This window comes from Gossypium raimondii, chromosome 11 (assembly GCF_025698545.1).
Source record: "Gossypium raimondii isolate GPD5lz chromosome 11, ASM2569854v1, whole genome shotgun sequence".
In the NCBI taxonomy this organism is placed as follows: Eukaryota; Viridiplantae; Streptophyta; class Magnoliopsida; order Malvales; family Malvaceae; genus Gossypium; species Gossypium raimondii.
In genome coordinates, this window is record NC_068575.1 from 54,229,549 (window position 1) to 54,245,026 (window position 15,478).

Below are 15,478 nucleotides of genomic sequence, written 5' to 3' on the forward strand. Positions count from 1 at the left end.
AAAGAAAGTGCAGGTTGAAATTGGTTCCTTTGGTCTCAAAGAGAGTGAAGGGATGGCAAAGAGAAACAACAGGATTAAAGAAATCCTCTCAAACAGGAAATGGAACAAAGTGCTGTAGCAATCCATTTTTATATTATATCAGAAGTTTAAGAGTTCATGTGGGTACATTATTATTATGGTGAAGCACAACAATATATATAGGTATCTTGGCTGATAAGGGATAATAATAATAGACATGACTAGATGAATTACTCTCAAAATGAAGCAGCTTTAAGATTGTCCATGTCAGCTACCTCTCTCACAAGATTTTTGGTTGAAGGTAAACCAGCTACCACATCATCTTCGATTCCACACTCATTTGTGCCCCTTCTGATCTTGAAGTAACCATCCTGCAATTCGAAAATATGATAATCAATATATAAGCATCCTAAACACATTTTTCTTTTTGTTCCTAAATGAATATGAAGAAAAAGTTTCATGTAAAAACATACTTCACCCCAGCCTTTATTCCACTGGTTTGCAAGGAGCTGCAATAGGGAGAAAATTAGAATATTAAAATATTTAACTCAATAAAAAATTACATGATTCCTAGATAATTTTCCCAAATATAAAATCAGTCAAACATACCCAGTAATCCTCCCCATCATCAGAAGTTCCCCACCCGATAAGCTTAACTGCATGACCTCCCATAACACTGCCTGTCACATGCTTGTAAACTCCAGATTTGTAGTGAGCAAAATCCTGGAGAATCATGAAAATAAATAAGGAAATCAACCACCACATCTCTCTTCTTTAAGCTTATTTTCATGCATTTTGGGTTTGAAGAGCTAAGTAATATGCAATAAGCAGCAGTTATCAAGGAAAACCAAACCAAACAACTAATCTGATGGTTAAGGGCCAAAAACATGCCAGCTTTGCCCCTAGGGGTCTCATAGTACTAGTTTCAAAGCCAAGCTGACCACATTGAAATTGCTCACGAAGAAAAGCAAAGCAGCAAATTTAACTAGAAAAATACATATGCTTTCTTTACCTCATAAACGGTGAAGGCGACCTCAACAGGTCCATTCTTATAAACTTCAGCCATGATATCAGTTGGATCTGAGTTGATTCTATATGCCCCGACACTATAGTGCTTGGACTGACTCCAGAGCTGGTTTCCCTTAACGCACTTTTTCTCACACATTGGAGTAGGATATGCAGGCTCACAACCAGGGTGAGAACAGCCAATATCATCAAAGTACGGATCACACTGCAAGAGGAAGAATTTGTTCATTACAGAGAACAAATTACATCCTTCCCTCCTTATGTGCAGTAGCAGAATAGTTATGATAATAGCAATAATAATACCTCCTCAGAGACAACACCGGAGCGCACAAAATATCGCCAAGCAGATATTGGAACCCCCCCATCACAACCACTTCCACATAAAAAGCCACAGCATGCGAGAAGATCATTAACAGACAAAGATATATTCTGCAATGAAATACTCTGAGTACTGAAAAATTTGCCATGACCTGTAAGTGATTTCCTCCTTATTTAAAAACAGAAGTTCCATTTACCATGCCAAAATGGATACAGAACCGATCAGATAGTGATTCAACAGCACCAAAAGCCCAGCAAGAACCACAGTGACCCTAAATCATCATCAGCTAAACAAAATAAGAATTTACATAAATATGAGATATAAAAATCGAGGGAAATGGAAATGGAACTACCTGATCTTCAAATTGGAAATGGGTCCAAGAATTGATTGATCATACAGAAAAGAATATCATCAGTCCTTTGTTCAGAAGCAGCAAAATCTTATAAACTAGCACATAACTCACCAAGAATTCTTCCAATTGTGCTACATTGTGGCCAAGCTGTTCTAGCATCAAAATTGGCAGGCATCTTTAAGGATTTACCATGCCTTATAATAGGAATGCCCAGAAGTTCCTTCTTCGGTGTTGGTTTGACTCCAAGAATGTGCTTAAACTCACCAACCTTTGTACCGAAAATGACAAATTTGGAACTAGTAAGCATCCAGGTCTACACACGTATCTCTAAGAAATAGAAAGAAAGATCAAAGATCGGTCCAAAGGTGCAAACTAGACAACTTACAGTGTAATTAGAAAATCTAGGATTCAGGGCAGCTTTCCATCCAGCCTTGGGGTTTTCATTTACTCGTTTGACAATTGAATCCTACATGATCATGGTGAGAGTAAAGAACTATTTTTTTTTTTACCCCCTTGTTTTTTGCTTAAGGAAATTCAACTGGGAAATACCTGAAGGATTCGAGAGTTAAGCTTGACCTCAGAAGGTTGTCCCACAGCAATTACCTGCTGACAATACAGGTATCAACTAAGTTCCCAATAGAACTTATAAAAATTTATACATGCATGCCCAATAAAGCAACAAATGGTAATGAAATTGACACGAAAAATATCTAATTTACCATAGAATACTGGAAGCACAAGTACAAGAATCTATCAATAGCTAATCTAGCACACCAATGATGGCAACCACAGATAAAAGCAAAACTACCAGGCTACCAGCAATGCGCTCTAAGAATCAGGTATCAATAAATAAGATTCCCCAAAAGTCTCCCGTTGAGAAAAACATTTTTTTCAGTTCATCACAAACTGGGTCACAACTCATCGTGCATAAGCAAGCAAGCTACATGAATCCCGAAGAACAGATTTTGGAGAGGAACACTAACAGGACAACATAGAAAAATTTTGTCTTTTCAACACTATCAGCTCCAAAAAAAGTCAGAAAGTTTAGTTTCAATAGAAAAGACTGAAGACAATATTCTAGAACTCAGATTCTGGATACTATTACAATTTATCAAAGTCAAACAAGTATCATGGCATCTTCACATAATATTTACATTTATCAACACAGATTGTAGGTCTCAGAACAGAACAATAAAAGAACTAAAGTTTACGATCCGAAAAATGATAAATGGGACCCAAATTAAGAGGGAAAAAAAACATGAAATCCCATAATACCTTTGGGTGAACCGTGGCAAGAAGTAACAAAAAGGTAGCGAAAAAGAGCAGAGGAGTCGCCATTTTCTTCATTTCCGAGGTTGAAGAAAGGAGCAAAGAGAAGCGGGGATTAAAGGGAGGGTTCTATCTTGAGTTGAGACCTTCCCTTGTAGTTGTTATTAGATGAAGTTAAAGGGAGAGGAGGAGGGAGAAATAGATTAGATAATTGGCAAAAGTTCTGAAGAACAATGATTTAAGTTGAGGAAGACGGTATTGATTGGCTTGTTTGAAGTGGCAATGACGTCCAAGGGATGGGAAAAACCTGACCTTTTTTCGAGGCTTGATAGCTCCCTCCCATGACCGTTTTTTCTTTTCTTGGACTTCCATGACCTTGACAGTTAGTTAACTCTTGAGATATTTTTATTATTTACCGAAGAAACACAAGACTTTCAATGTTGTTTTTGGTAATTATATTTTAACTACAGAAAATCTAATTATTACTAGTTGACTTAGGTTATATTTTGCTAGGTAAAAATAATTTTCTAATTTCTCTCATAGTATTGAGCAAATTAATTTTTCTTTAAAAATTGGAGTAATTTTGGACCTCTTTGAATGGATAAGACATTTATCTGTAATTAGGGTAAAAATAGCGGTAACAGTGATATTAGATCCCGTAATCTGTCAATTTCGAAAGTGAACGATTAAAACTTGCTAAACAAAAATTTTGTAAAAAAATAAATCATACTAAAATAAAAATCATGAAGACTTTAAAATTTCTCCAAAATGTATATTTAAAATAGAAGTTTTATTATTTATGCTTATAAATAAAGACTTCTAAAAAACATTGTAAATACATTATTAATGAATAATAGTACATCTCTTTTTACTCTCCTACCTCTAGTTGCTTTTACTTTCATTGTTCTTTATTTCATAACAATACTATAATTTAATCTTAAAAAGTATCAATTTTTGTAAGATATTGACTCTTTTTTAAATTCATATTTATTTCAAGATTTAAAAATGAACTCAGGGTTAAATCTATGTGACTTTCATTCCCAACCTAGATCAGTTTCATACTATTGTATTAGATATTGTAATAACAGACTGTTTTTAGAACACTTATTAGCAAAATCCTATAAAATTTAAAACTGAGCATCTAATAGTAGTTTTTCTTTTAAAAAAGCAATCTAATAGTAGTATAGTACAAGAAAAAGAGGGAAGAAACAGATATAAGGACCAATACATACACCCATGAGGCCATCATTCATTAATTTCCTCTCCCCCAACCCCATCTCGAACATAACATCCACCTTTTCAGCAGTCATAAGATCAGATACCCACCTTAACCAAGATAAACAATCTTTTTGCAACCTTTAATAACACAAAGACAAACTAGTGCAATTGTCTAAACAGATCCTCGACCTCGTAACTTGTAAGTAAAAGATAAGAATATTTATATATCCGATTCGTCTCTATCACTTCAGCAATATCCAATGGCCACATATGCCACTTTCTCTATACTAAAGACCTGAGTGACTGTCTTAGAACAGTGATAATGTGCGGCAACTGTGCTGCAAAGCTTCATTTATACATTTGAGTGCCTTGTCGTATGATATAAACCCCATAAACCAAAATTCGTAGCCATCTCTGGTAATCATATGAATATATTTTTCGGAAGGGTTCAATCTGTTTGCCGAAGGATCGACTGTAGCCAACTTATCAAGCTCAATCACCACCTATAGCAATATGGCAATACCATAGATCAATTCTCAGAAATTTAAATTCAGCAGCAATGCAGTCCAGACAACCAGAAATGAAAACAGTAGCAACAATGAAGAAAAAGATATATGAGAATACGAAAGTAATCCAGGTAAGATTGGAATCAGACAAAAATGATCAGAGAAAGCTCATATAGAAATTTATGCAGCTTATACTTAGTGAATTAAGGACAATTTGGTGGCTGCAGTGCTGTGTAGTTCCACACTTCGGGATTGGACTTGGGTTTGATGCTAGTATAACCATTGGTTACCAAATTTGGAGCTGCTTAAAGCTCAGGGCAGCTATGCTAAGTGACCGACGATATTCTTCCGAGTTGGAAAGGGAAAAGAGGAACGAGCTATGATTGACAAAGGATATCACCGTGCTATATCATAAGTTTAACTACCAAAAGAACTCAAACGACATCAAAACAGAACCAAGTATAATGGTACTACCCTAACATTTATTTCCTTTTCCAAAGCTGAAAATTTCGGATTTGTCTTAACTGTGAGGTGTAATTGAACTTGTTATACAAAAGATAGAGGCAATATATAACCACTGAAGCGAGGCACGGCAGCAAGAATATGTTTAGTATTAGGTGGACTTAAACAACAAAAGCTAAAAAATATAGAATCAAAAGTGAAGGAGATACCTTATAATACATCCAGTGCTGGTAACCTGGTGCATCATAATAACAAAGGGGATAATCACTACAAAACGCTATTCTTTTATTGGATATGTAAAGAGTACCGATGACTGGTCCAGAGGAAGTCGATAGATAGCAAACGTATGAATGTAAGAGCTTTTCCCCTGGCAAGATCTGAAATGTCTGTCTGAACAACCTATCATGCCCTCCTTCTGCAAGTAGCTTTGTCCCTTGGGCAATCCTTGCCACTGCAGCATCAGTAATACTAGGGCTCACCCTCACTGCTTTCAGACAAAATAAGATTGCATATAAGAACCATAACCACATACAAAAATCTTAGTTTATTGCTAAATAGCCGTATCGAGAAAATCTCACAGTGGTTCCAAAAGTCGTCAGCAAGGGCCTCGGCTTTTCTAGCGCATCGGTTCAAGGCGTTGCATAACGTACCCATTGGCCCTGTAAAAGTACAAACAAACCAGTCAACAACGCAGTTTCAAGATCAATCCCGAGCAAAAGATCGAATAGAACTTACTGCTGCCGGATGAGGGAACTGGTGAAATGGAGAGGTAAGGACTATTGTTGTGAGAAGCCATGTTGAATTGATTGTTGGAGGAGGAAGATGGATGTTGAGGATGGGGTAGCACCGGTTTAGTCGTTTCAACTGATGCTTAAAGCTTTTTTTTTTTTTTTCCTGTTGGGTTCTCCACTAGAGAAATTACCCCTTTTTAAAATAAATTTGTCTGTTCTGGGAATTTCCAAAAGGATGAATTAGCGTCAGTTCCTTGAACAGTCTGACGATGTTGATGCTGTGAGAAAGGAATAACTAGTTGGAATAAAATGTACCAAAAAGGAAGAGAATATTGCAGAGAATGTAGAACAATAGATATAGAAGCAGCCTAAAGGAATACGACTAATCTTTCAGAGATACCTCCTCCTTTTCCTTTTTTTTTCTCTCTTCTGCCATTAGTTTTGACAAGCCAAGTTGCCAAGCTGCTAATCTGAATTTTAGGTAATTTGATGGCGACCTGATCAAGAAGCCATTGATAGACAATAGATTTGTTTTTATAATTTAGATTGATAGCTTAAGATATTAAGCCATAGGTTACCTTGTTGTAGTATTATTATGTTTAGTTGGTGCTAGGGTTAGCTTTAGATGATGTTTAGTTGGTGCATGGGTTAGCTTTAGATGATATATATTTCCATGCAAGATCTCGATTTCGCAGACTGTTTAACTTATACCCAGATGATTATGTGTGGAACTTGGAAGCCCAACATAGACTTTGGTCCAATACCTTTCATCAAATCTTATATGCATACCACTGGAGAATGGCAATGCAAAGGCAGTCAAACATATTATATTACTCTTACTTGATTGACCAAAAAAAATATATGCGGAGAACAGATGACAACCATCTGACTTGATAATAAGAGCTTTTTCTCTGAGATATATACTGACTTATACATAGAGACGAAGCCTCTAACAGAGGAGTGATTTCACCACAAGATGTGGCAGGTTTTCATATTAGAAAGGAGGAGCTAACAACATTCTAGTCCTTGACACGCTGTTCAAGAATCCCTGTTCAAAGGAATATTTTCCCAACCCATGAATTTTATCTTCAATGCCTTGGCATTCTCTCCCAAAGCTTGGTTTGGTTCTTTTGGATTACCAGGTCTTATATCAGTACCGGTTATTAGTGAGTTGGTGAAGCCTGATGAGTTCTTTACTTGAGACTTTCTTCGCTTGTACGTCAAAGGAAGGGTAAGATCATACTTAAGCCTCTCCGAACCACTAGGTTTACTTGGCTTCTCTGAATTTTCAGCTTCAAAATCACTCGGGTTCTTCATTTGGCTGGGAAAAACAATTAACTTCTCCTGCAAACCTCCTTCAATTCCCGAACTTGAGACTGCTTCAGCAACTCTTGGAAGGATAGTCACACACTCTTTTTGCAAGTTTCTGGTCTGCCTCTCTCCTTCATGGTATTGGTCAGTAAATGGGTATGAAAACAATCCTTTCTTTCCCCTGTCTAAGTTCTGCCACAAATTCTGACCAAATTTGTATCTCTTTGAACCAATAACACTTTCCTCATCAAGTTCGAACAATTTATGTTTACCTGAATCAGCAATGCCAACTTCCTTGCTTCTATTTTCACTAGAGTTTTGTACATATCTACTGCTTCCTAAAGCACTATCCTGATAAACTAACATACTTTGAGATTGCTCAGGGTTCATTTTGCCACCAGCAACCTTTTGCCATAGAAATGGTGTCCTACTAAAGCTGCCTGCATTTTCCGAGTATGTAGGTGTTGCTGAATTAGGCACCGTGCGATCTTGTAAATCTTGGGCACCCGCAAGCAATCCCTTCTGTGACCTTCTTGAGAACACTTTTGATACTTGGGGTAGGACAGAAGGAACTTTTGGAACTACTTTCAACAGGCCCTTCGGTACTGGTCGGCATTGTTCTGATATGTCACCTACAATCATCTTTTGGTTGTGATTGTGAGTAGCATTGCCAGTAGTTTTAACCTTCAGAACACCCCTTGTGCTGCAGTTTGGGGCAATAAAGTTCATGCCATTGGCAGATGGACTGACAACATTGGTTTTTTCTTTAACACTTTCCCAAGTCTTTATTCTCTTTGGTAAATGGGACATGAGTGCATCCGATTTAACATCCTCATTTAACAGATATTCATCATTAGGAACTGCATTCAGGTCAAGCAAATCGGCATTCACATCCCCGCATTTCCTCCTTGTTCTCCACATATATAGTCTTTCAGAAACACCAGCACTCATATCACATTCATCCCACAACCTTCTCATGTCTGTGAACATTTGAACCATTCTGTAATGATAAGATCTTATTGCATGGTAATATTTTCTCCTCTCAAGAGACTGTAAGGTCTCTCTGAGACAAGAAATCTTTGGAGGATAAAATCCACCTTTCAATCTTTTGAAAAATGTATCCATGGGATTCCCAAAATACATATCACTACCACTGAAAAGATCTTTCATAGTCAACCAAAAGGTCCATTCATCCATATCAGGAAGGTAGGCAGATAAAGAAAACCGTTCTTCATCTGTCAAGCACGAGTTCCATGTGTCCAATGACAATATATCCCTTAAATCTGGTAGATCAAAAAGTTCATATGGTATACTGCAAACCTGACCTTCCACCATGCCAAGCTCACTGCTAATTCCCTTGAAGTCAAAGTCATCCAGATCATCACCCGAGTCTGCCCCGTAGAGAGGGTCATCTTCCTTTTCCTTCGCCTCACCTTTTAATGAGCCAGGAATGTGACCTTGGCAACTACTAACCCCTGATTTCCAAAGGCAAATCTTCTGTGTGCCCATTGAAACCAAAAGGATGCTCTGGTCTACAATCTAGTTACATGGAAAAGGCAAACAACCAAGAAAAAACTTGATTGCAACACGAAATCTACCTGCAAAGCACACAATTTTCTTAAAAAAAGTTTGTTGCAGGAGAAGAACATTGCATCTCAATTGTAAATTCCACCCCCTTAGTTTACAATAAGCAGAGCGCTTCCACAGCAGAAAGAAATTTGTGTATAGAAATAACATAAATATATCAATTATTCATAACAATACTCCAGTGAAATATACATTGCCAATACACTGTTCATTTCAGTTCAAATAGAAGCCAGTGAAAGAAGGCAATAAATAAATTTTTATTACTGAGATCATAAATTCTTAATCAAGAGAAAATGAATCAATTAGATCAAGAGATAATAAGATTAAGTACTAGAAAAATCCAGTAAATTTTGAACAAAAATTTCAAGATACCAAGTGCTCGAGCAATTAAGAGAGATCAAAGCAAACGACAGCTAAAGATTACGAGAAGAAAAAGGAAACACTCACTGATTAGTAGGAAATTGGAGGTTAGCCAAAGCAAATGAGATGATCAAGGGATGAAGCAAATCCTCCAGGACTAAAAAAGAAGGAAGAATTCGTGTATGAAAGTTGGAGAATTGAGCGAAGGAACAATAAGGCAACAGTGCGTGAATCTAGGGATACATGAGTGGCTTCATTCCTTTACCTTTTGGCTTTTGTTGCATTTGGAGAGAAAATGGCGAGCGTTAAAGCTGCCAATTGGAGTTTTATTTATTTTACTTCCTTTCCCCTTTTTTTTCTACAGTTTTCTTTTTGTTTTTTCTGCGGTTAAGTTATTTTTTGGGTTTAAATATTAAAAAGTCTCTGTACTCTTATAACATTTACAATTTAATTCCTATATTTTAATTTTGATACCTTGAATCCCTAGACTTTTCCTGATTTAAAAATATTGGTCCCTATGTCAATTTTGTCATTAGCGTTGTTGAAGTGGCTGTTATAAAAAAGTAAAATAAATTTTTAGCCCTCATTATTTTTTTTTTGCCATTTAGTTCATACTCTTTAAACATACATAAACAATTATAAAAAAGAATGAAAAATATAAAAATTTCATAGTATTAAAAGAAACGTACTATTTACTCTATGAATAATAATAAGATCTCTTCAAACCTTGAATTATTTGTTCGACTCATATTAAATCAAATTTGAACAAGGTTTTTAAATTTAAATCATATTAATTATATATTAAAAGAATTTTATGTAAATTTAATTATAAAATATATAAAATATTAATATAAAATAATTTTTAAATAATGGTACAAACTCTAAATCGATTTAGATTAAACTTAATCATTTATTGTTCAAAATACATTATATTAAAAGAATTTTATATAAAAATAACCCATTTTAGTAGAATACAAAGTTAATAAATTTAGTCTTGAATTTTTTTTGGTGAAATAAAAACAAAATAAAGAAATCACATTAAATTAGAGAGACAAAAGCATCACTGGCTTGCTCTTTATTTAGTACATCTAAGACTTCATTAGGGTTGTCGTCGTAAACTTGTAGTCCTGATTTCCATTCTAAGCTCAACTTAATCAAGGTGTCGGCAACAAGATTATTCTCTCTAGGAATATACCTGATAGACCATTGGCCATCAGTTCTCATAATCCATTAAACCCTCTCGAGTCTAGTGATACCCGCATCCACCAACATACCATCATACTGAGCTCTAGCCACCTCTAAATTATCTGTGTGAATCATTATTTTGGTAAATCCCTTGCTACGCAGAATAAGAATGCCATCTAGAACACCCCACAATTCAGCCTCAAAGTTGAAAATTTTCCTAGATAGTGATTGTAACCTAAGATCCCATTTCCATTTTGATTTTGTAAGACCCCACCAGTGTTTCCAAAACCTCTATCAACCACACCATCAATGAAAAGATGTATTGATTTATCTATCAAGGATACTTGTAACACCCCTAACCCGTATCTGTCACCGAATTAGGGTTATGAGGCATTACCGAACAAATTTATATCCACTTCTTTACAAAATTTATATCCACAATCATTTATTACATTTCATGCTCAAATTTATATCCACTTCTTTACAAAATTTTCTACACTCAATTAACCTCAATTCTCCTATTCACATAAACCGAATTCGCATATTAGATTCTCATAGCCAACCAAAAATCAACCATGCCTTACTAATCATTTCACATAATCGAACTTTATTTCAATATTTAACCATATCAATAAAACACATAATTAAAACACATAACTAATTTAAACAAACATGTTTTACTAATTAAATCACATTTTCAAATCATGTTTCGAAATTCAACCATTTCATTACCATCAAATTCATGTCATTCGAATACTTAAAATATATTCAAGCATATATCATTACATTTCATATACTGAGCATATGCCAAAACATCCATTTGCATACATTTATTTCATTAACAAATTACTAATCATTCTATTTTATAAACCTATGCACATTCGCATACCAAGCCATACTAACCTAGCGAGACACATTATAATCAAAAGATAAATGTCGAAATTTCAACATTCGGACAATCCCTATTTTTTTTCGAGCAGTACTTAACATTTCGCAGTTAATTCAATAAACAGCAGCAACATATAGCATTTAAGTCAATAAGTTTTCCTCAGCATAACAGCATCACAACTGGTCAGTGAAAATCAACACATTTGAACAACTTAGTTAGTTAAATAAAACCACATAAATGACAACACATTTGGACAATAAGCATGTAAAATAAAAAACATAGGTAACCTACCCTGTTTTGGACAACATTTATACTCCAATTAAACAAGCATTTACACTAGGTAATCATAGGAAACATGTCTTGTTTTGGACAGCTTTGATTTGCAACATTCATACATCATTAATTCACAAATATTTGGACAAAAGTAACAACATTCGGACAGCATTGATTTGTACAAAAATGGACAGCATTAATATACTAAAAAATGGACAGCAATTAAGCATCCATTTGGACAGCATTAATATGCTAAAAAAAATGGACAGCATTTAAGCACTAATTTGGACAGCATTAATATGCTAAAAAATGGATAGCATTTAAGCACTAATTTGCACAGCATTAATATACTAAAAAATGGACAGCAATTAAGCACCAATTTAGACAGCATCTTATCATCACACAAACCGAATTGCTCCCATCCATCACACAAGATATATCATTTTCAAGCCAACTCACATGGCTAGAATTACAATTCAAAACATACCAAAAGTTCATTAGCCTATACATGTCATATACCATATATACAAAGCTTCAAAAGTACCAACAAAATGATCGATAGTGTGAAGACGTTTCCCGATGATTCTCGAGTCCAAACTAGCTTCGATAATCTATAAAATAGTGAAAAATAAACATAGTAAGCTTTAAAAGCTTAGTAAGCCATATACAAATAAACTTATAATACATGAAGTAAATATAACCAACTCATCAATGAAAAATCATGGCTAATCACATGTATAAATATCACATTCCTCATCTAACTCACTTGTTAATGATTCATAAGCATCACTTACCTTAACCTTTCAATTTTCATATAACATCATACATACCTGAATTGATTACTCATTCTCATATTCATCCACTTCTCAACATTGCCCGTTGAACCGTTCGGAATTGATAAGGATACTCGGATAGTACATAAAGCTCGTACAATGCCATATCCCAGATATGGTCTTACATGTTATAATATATTGATGCCACTGTCCTAGACAGGGTCTTACACGAAATCATATACGATGCCAATGTCCCAGACATGGTCTTACACGAAATCACACCTTGGAATCCTAATGTCATGACATACGTATCCTATACTATTCCTATGGTTCATACGGGGCTTTCGCACATCGTAATTCGGTTGATACTTTCTCGTATTCAAATATTCAGCATCCAAGCAATTCCATAATAAATAAACATATATAAATCAATTTAAAGGTATTTGTTTGCATATGAGCTTACCTCGTATATACTATGAACAGATCGGATCGACTACTCGTCAACTTTCGATTTCCCCCGATCTAAATCCGATTTCTTTCTTTCTTGATCTATATGAATTCAAATTTAGTTCATTTAATCACCTATTCATTCAATTTCATTTAAAAAATCTATTTGGACATTTTTGCACTTTAGCCCCTAAAGTTTCACATTTATTCAATTTAGTCCCTATTTCACAAATTACACAAAATTTCAATACACCCATGCTTAGCCGAATTTATTAGAGGTCCCTAGCAGCCCAAAATTTGCATTTATTTCAAGTTTCAATCACTCAATTTACACATTTCTCAATTTAATCCCTATTTGACATTTTTGTCAAAAATTACTTTACAAAACATGTAAAACTATCATCAAGCTTTCATATTTCAACATTAAACATCAAAGAACACATATATTCAACAATGGAAACTCTCAAAATCTTTAAAAATTTTGAAATTAAAGGTACGGGCTAACTAGATTGAGCTGCAACGATTACAAAAATATAAAAATCATCAAAAACTGAGCAAAAATACATACCATACATAAGGAACTATGGCTGAAACTTTTAAAGCTCAAAAATGGTGTATTCCTCTCTTATTTTCGGTTAAGGAAGAAGATGAACACCAAACTTTAGCTTTTTGTTTTATTTAACTTATGTTATTTATCATTTTACTAAATTAACCGTAATGAAAAACCATCAAATTTCATGATATTATGCCCATTAATGTCCACTCAATTTAATTATGGTCTAATTACAACATAAGGACCTCTAAGTTAATATTCCATAGCTATTTAATACCTTTAATAAGTAGAATGTAACTTTTGCATTTTACGCGATTAAGTCTTTTTTTTCAAATTGAGCAATTAAACGATAAAATTAGCTCACGAAATTTTAACACATATCAAATAACATGCTATAAATACTGGAAATAATATTAAAATAATTTTACAACTTTGAATGTGTGGTTCGAAACCACTGTTCCGATTTAGCTAAAATCGGGCCGTTACAATACTCGTGTGCCAAAGGAATGGTTAAATTTCTTGAATCCACTTTGGCTACATTCATACTAATGATCCCAACTATAAGAGACTTTAATAATTTCGAGAGCATTCCAAGAGATACCTTGGAAGATAAATAGATTTTTATTCTTCCAAACACGCCAAACAATTATTCCAAAAAGACAAGCCCATATTACTCCTTGTCTAAGCAATATATTGTAACACAGAAGGTTAGAAGTTAACCAAATCTGTAAAGACTTAGAAAAAAACATGTGTTGTTTATCTGAAGGGATAATTTGCATCCACTCTTGTTTCTTTGCCGAACAATCTTGAAGCGTATGTAAGATATCCTTTGTTTCATGTCCACATAAAGAACAAAAGCTATCATGCCCTATTCCTCGTCTAGGTTTTGAAATTTTTATATAGTGTATTTTGAAAAAAAAAATTACATAATCTATTTAAATTTAATTTGAACCGATATAGAGTTTGTATCATTGTTTTAAAAAAATTATACTAATGTTTCATATACTTTATAGTTAAATTTAATTAAAAATTTTGATATATAAATGGTTTGGATTAATTAAAACATTTATCCAAATATAATTTAATATGAATTGAACAAATAGCTCAGACTATGAAGAGATCTTATTACCATTAAATGTGTTCATGGGCAAGGTTAATCCAAAGCTTGATTTTAAGAAAATTTCTATCTTTAAGTTCGTTTACTCAAATGGACTGTTTTACTATTTAAAAATAAAAAATATTTTTATATTTAAATTTAATTGTAAAAGTAATATTGATATATTTTTATGGGTAAACTACACTAATAATCACCCAACTATTAGTATTTTTTTTGTCACACAACTATTTAAATTTGTCTATTTTGATCACTAATTGACTAATAATAATAGCTTTTAAAATTGACATAACAACAACTTTAACCTTTGGTATTTATACATTGTATTAATTTAATCTTAATTATAAAAATCTAACCCAACATTTGCCCTCAACTTTTAAAATACAGAACTAAATCTCAAATTATGGATAACTACATGGAATAATGGCATATTTTGTTTTATTCACGGAATATAGATGTGTTCCATCCTAATGGATTTCTTCATTCTAGTTTAAAGTTGTACTGTACATTCAGACTCCCACGTGACTCTGCCAAAATAATGTCACGTGCTGATAATCCAACAATTTTAACTGTTAATCAAGTTAGTCAGTTTCAACAATTATAATATTTATGTGAATTTAATCATTTTTTTAATTTCATATTTGTGTTAAAAATACCTATTCCAATTTGATTTCGAGTATTAATAATAGATGTAGAAATTGAATACGACAATAGGAGGTTTATTTTTTCATGAGCTGACACATGTAAGTGTTGTATTTTGTAAAATGATCATAATTTCTTCTATTTATTGTGCATATATTTAAGATTTAATTTTATAAAATTTAAAAATTAGAAAGTCTGCTTTTTGGCACGTTTTATGTCTGCTTCTTCTAGCACCATAGGCAATTTCTAGGGTGGTTTATTCATCGGATTTTCATATTTAGGTAGGGCTCGATTCGTTTCCGTTATTCTATGACGGGTATGGAGGCCGAATTGGCAGTGTTCTCCATAGAGGGTGAGGAGGAAGATGCGTGGCAACTCAGTTCTAATGATGGGATTGGAGATGTTAGTGATAGTCTTTATTTTGTGGGCAAATTTTTGACTGC

At 33.9% G+C, this 15,478-nt stretch overlaps 3 protein-coding genes and 1 long non-coding RNA gene across 5 annotated transcripts; all 4 read right to left on the bottom strand.

Annotated features, from left to right (window-relative positions):
- Window positions 1–113: 113 nt before the first annotated feature.
- Window positions 114–3,314, bottom strand: LOC105802873 (cathepsin B-like protease 3). The gene is made up of 11 exons (XM_012634772.2): window positions 2,991–3,314; window positions 2,265–2,318; window positions 2,101–2,181; window positions 1,827–1,983; window positions 1,716–1,720; window positions 1,560–1,634; window positions 1,348–1,473; window positions 1,031–1,249; window positions 628–741; window positions 492–527; window positions 114–389 (listed from the first exon to the last, which is right to left on the bottom strand). The coding sequence occupies exons 1-11, from the start codon at window positions 3,060–3,062 to the stop codon at window positions 255–257; spliced, it is 1,074 nt and encodes a 357-aa protein (XP_012490226.1). The 5' UTR covers window positions 3,063–3,314; the 3' UTR covers window positions 114–254.
- Window positions 3,315–4,118: 804 nt separating this feature from the next.
- LOC105802874 (GEM-like protein 2) lies at window positions 4,119–6,272 on the bottom strand. Of its 2 annotated transcripts, none has more exons than XM_012634774.2 (4): window positions 5,906–6,272; window positions 5,749–5,829; window positions 5,380–5,654; window positions 4,119–4,705 (listed from the first exon to the last, which is right to left on the bottom strand). In XM_012634774.2, exons 1-4 carry the CDS (start codon window positions 5,964–5,966, stop codon window positions 4,511–4,513), a joined length of 612 nt encoding a protein of 203 aa, XP_012490228.1. In that variant the 5' UTR covers window positions 5,967–6,272; the 3' UTR covers window positions 4,119–4,510. The 2 variants fall into 2 exon arrangements, with proteins under 2 accessions (XP_012490228.1, XP_052479877.1); XM_052623917.1 differs by having other exon boundaries at window positions 4,557–4,705; window positions 5,478–5,654.
- Window positions 6,273–6,787: 515 nt separating this feature from the next.
- Window positions 6,788–9,478, bottom strand: LOC105802872 (uncharacterized). The gene is made up of 2 exons (XM_012634769.2): window positions 9,247–9,478; window positions 6,788–8,810 (listed from the first exon to the last, which is right to left on the bottom strand). The coding sequence occupies exon 2, from the start codon at window positions 8,719–8,721 to the stop codon at window positions 6,940–6,942; it is 1,782 nt and encodes a 593-aa protein (XP_012490223.1). The 5' UTR covers window positions 8,722–8,810; window positions 9,247–9,478; the 3' UTR covers window positions 6,788–6,939.
- Window positions 9,479–11,874: 2,396 nt separating this feature from the next.
- Window positions 11,875–12,829, bottom strand: LOC105802876 (uncharacterized). Its single transcript, XR_001136319.2, has 2 exons — window positions 12,743–12,829; window positions 11,875–12,117 (listed from the first exon to the last, which is right to left on the bottom strand). It is a non-coding gene; the product is annotated as an uncharacterized LOC105802876 (long non-coding RNA).
- Window positions 12,830–15,478: the final 2,649 nt, after the last annotated feature.

What these genes read in the sequence shown, in the direction of transcription:
- LOC105802873 (XM_012634772.2), bottom strand. Translation starts at nt 3,062, where the DNA reads ATGAAGAAAATGGCGACTCCTCTGCTCTTTTTCGCTACCTTTTTGTTA. An exon ending in CTAGATTTTCTAATTACACT is followed by an intron (nt 1,984 to 2,100) that starts GTAAGTTGTCTA and finishes TTCGGTACAAAG; the next exon opens with GTTGGTGAGTTTAAGCACAT. An exon ending in GGAATAAAGGCTGGGGTGAA is followed by an intron (nt 390 to 491) that starts GTATGTTTTTAC and finishes TTCGAATTGCAG; the next exon opens with GATGGTTACTTCAAGATCAG.
- LOC105802874 (XM_012634774.2), bottom strand. Translation starts at nt 5,966, where the DNA reads ATGGCTTCTCACAACAATAGTCCTTACCTCTCCATTTCACCAGTTCCC. An exon ending in AGTTCCCTCATCCGGCAGCA is followed by an intron (nt 5,830 to 5,905) that starts GTAAGTTCTATT and finishes GTACTTTTACAG; the next exon opens with GGCCAATGGGTACGTTATGC. An exon ending in TGACGACTTTTGGAACCACT is followed by an intron (nt 5,655 to 5,748) that starts GTGAGATTTTCT and finishes GTCTGAAAGCAG; the next exon opens with TGAGGGTGAGCCCTAGTATT.
- LOC105802872 (XM_012634769.2), bottom strand. Translation starts at nt 8,721, where the DNA reads ATGGGCACACAGAAGATTTGCCTTTGGAAATCAGGGGTTAGTAGTTGC.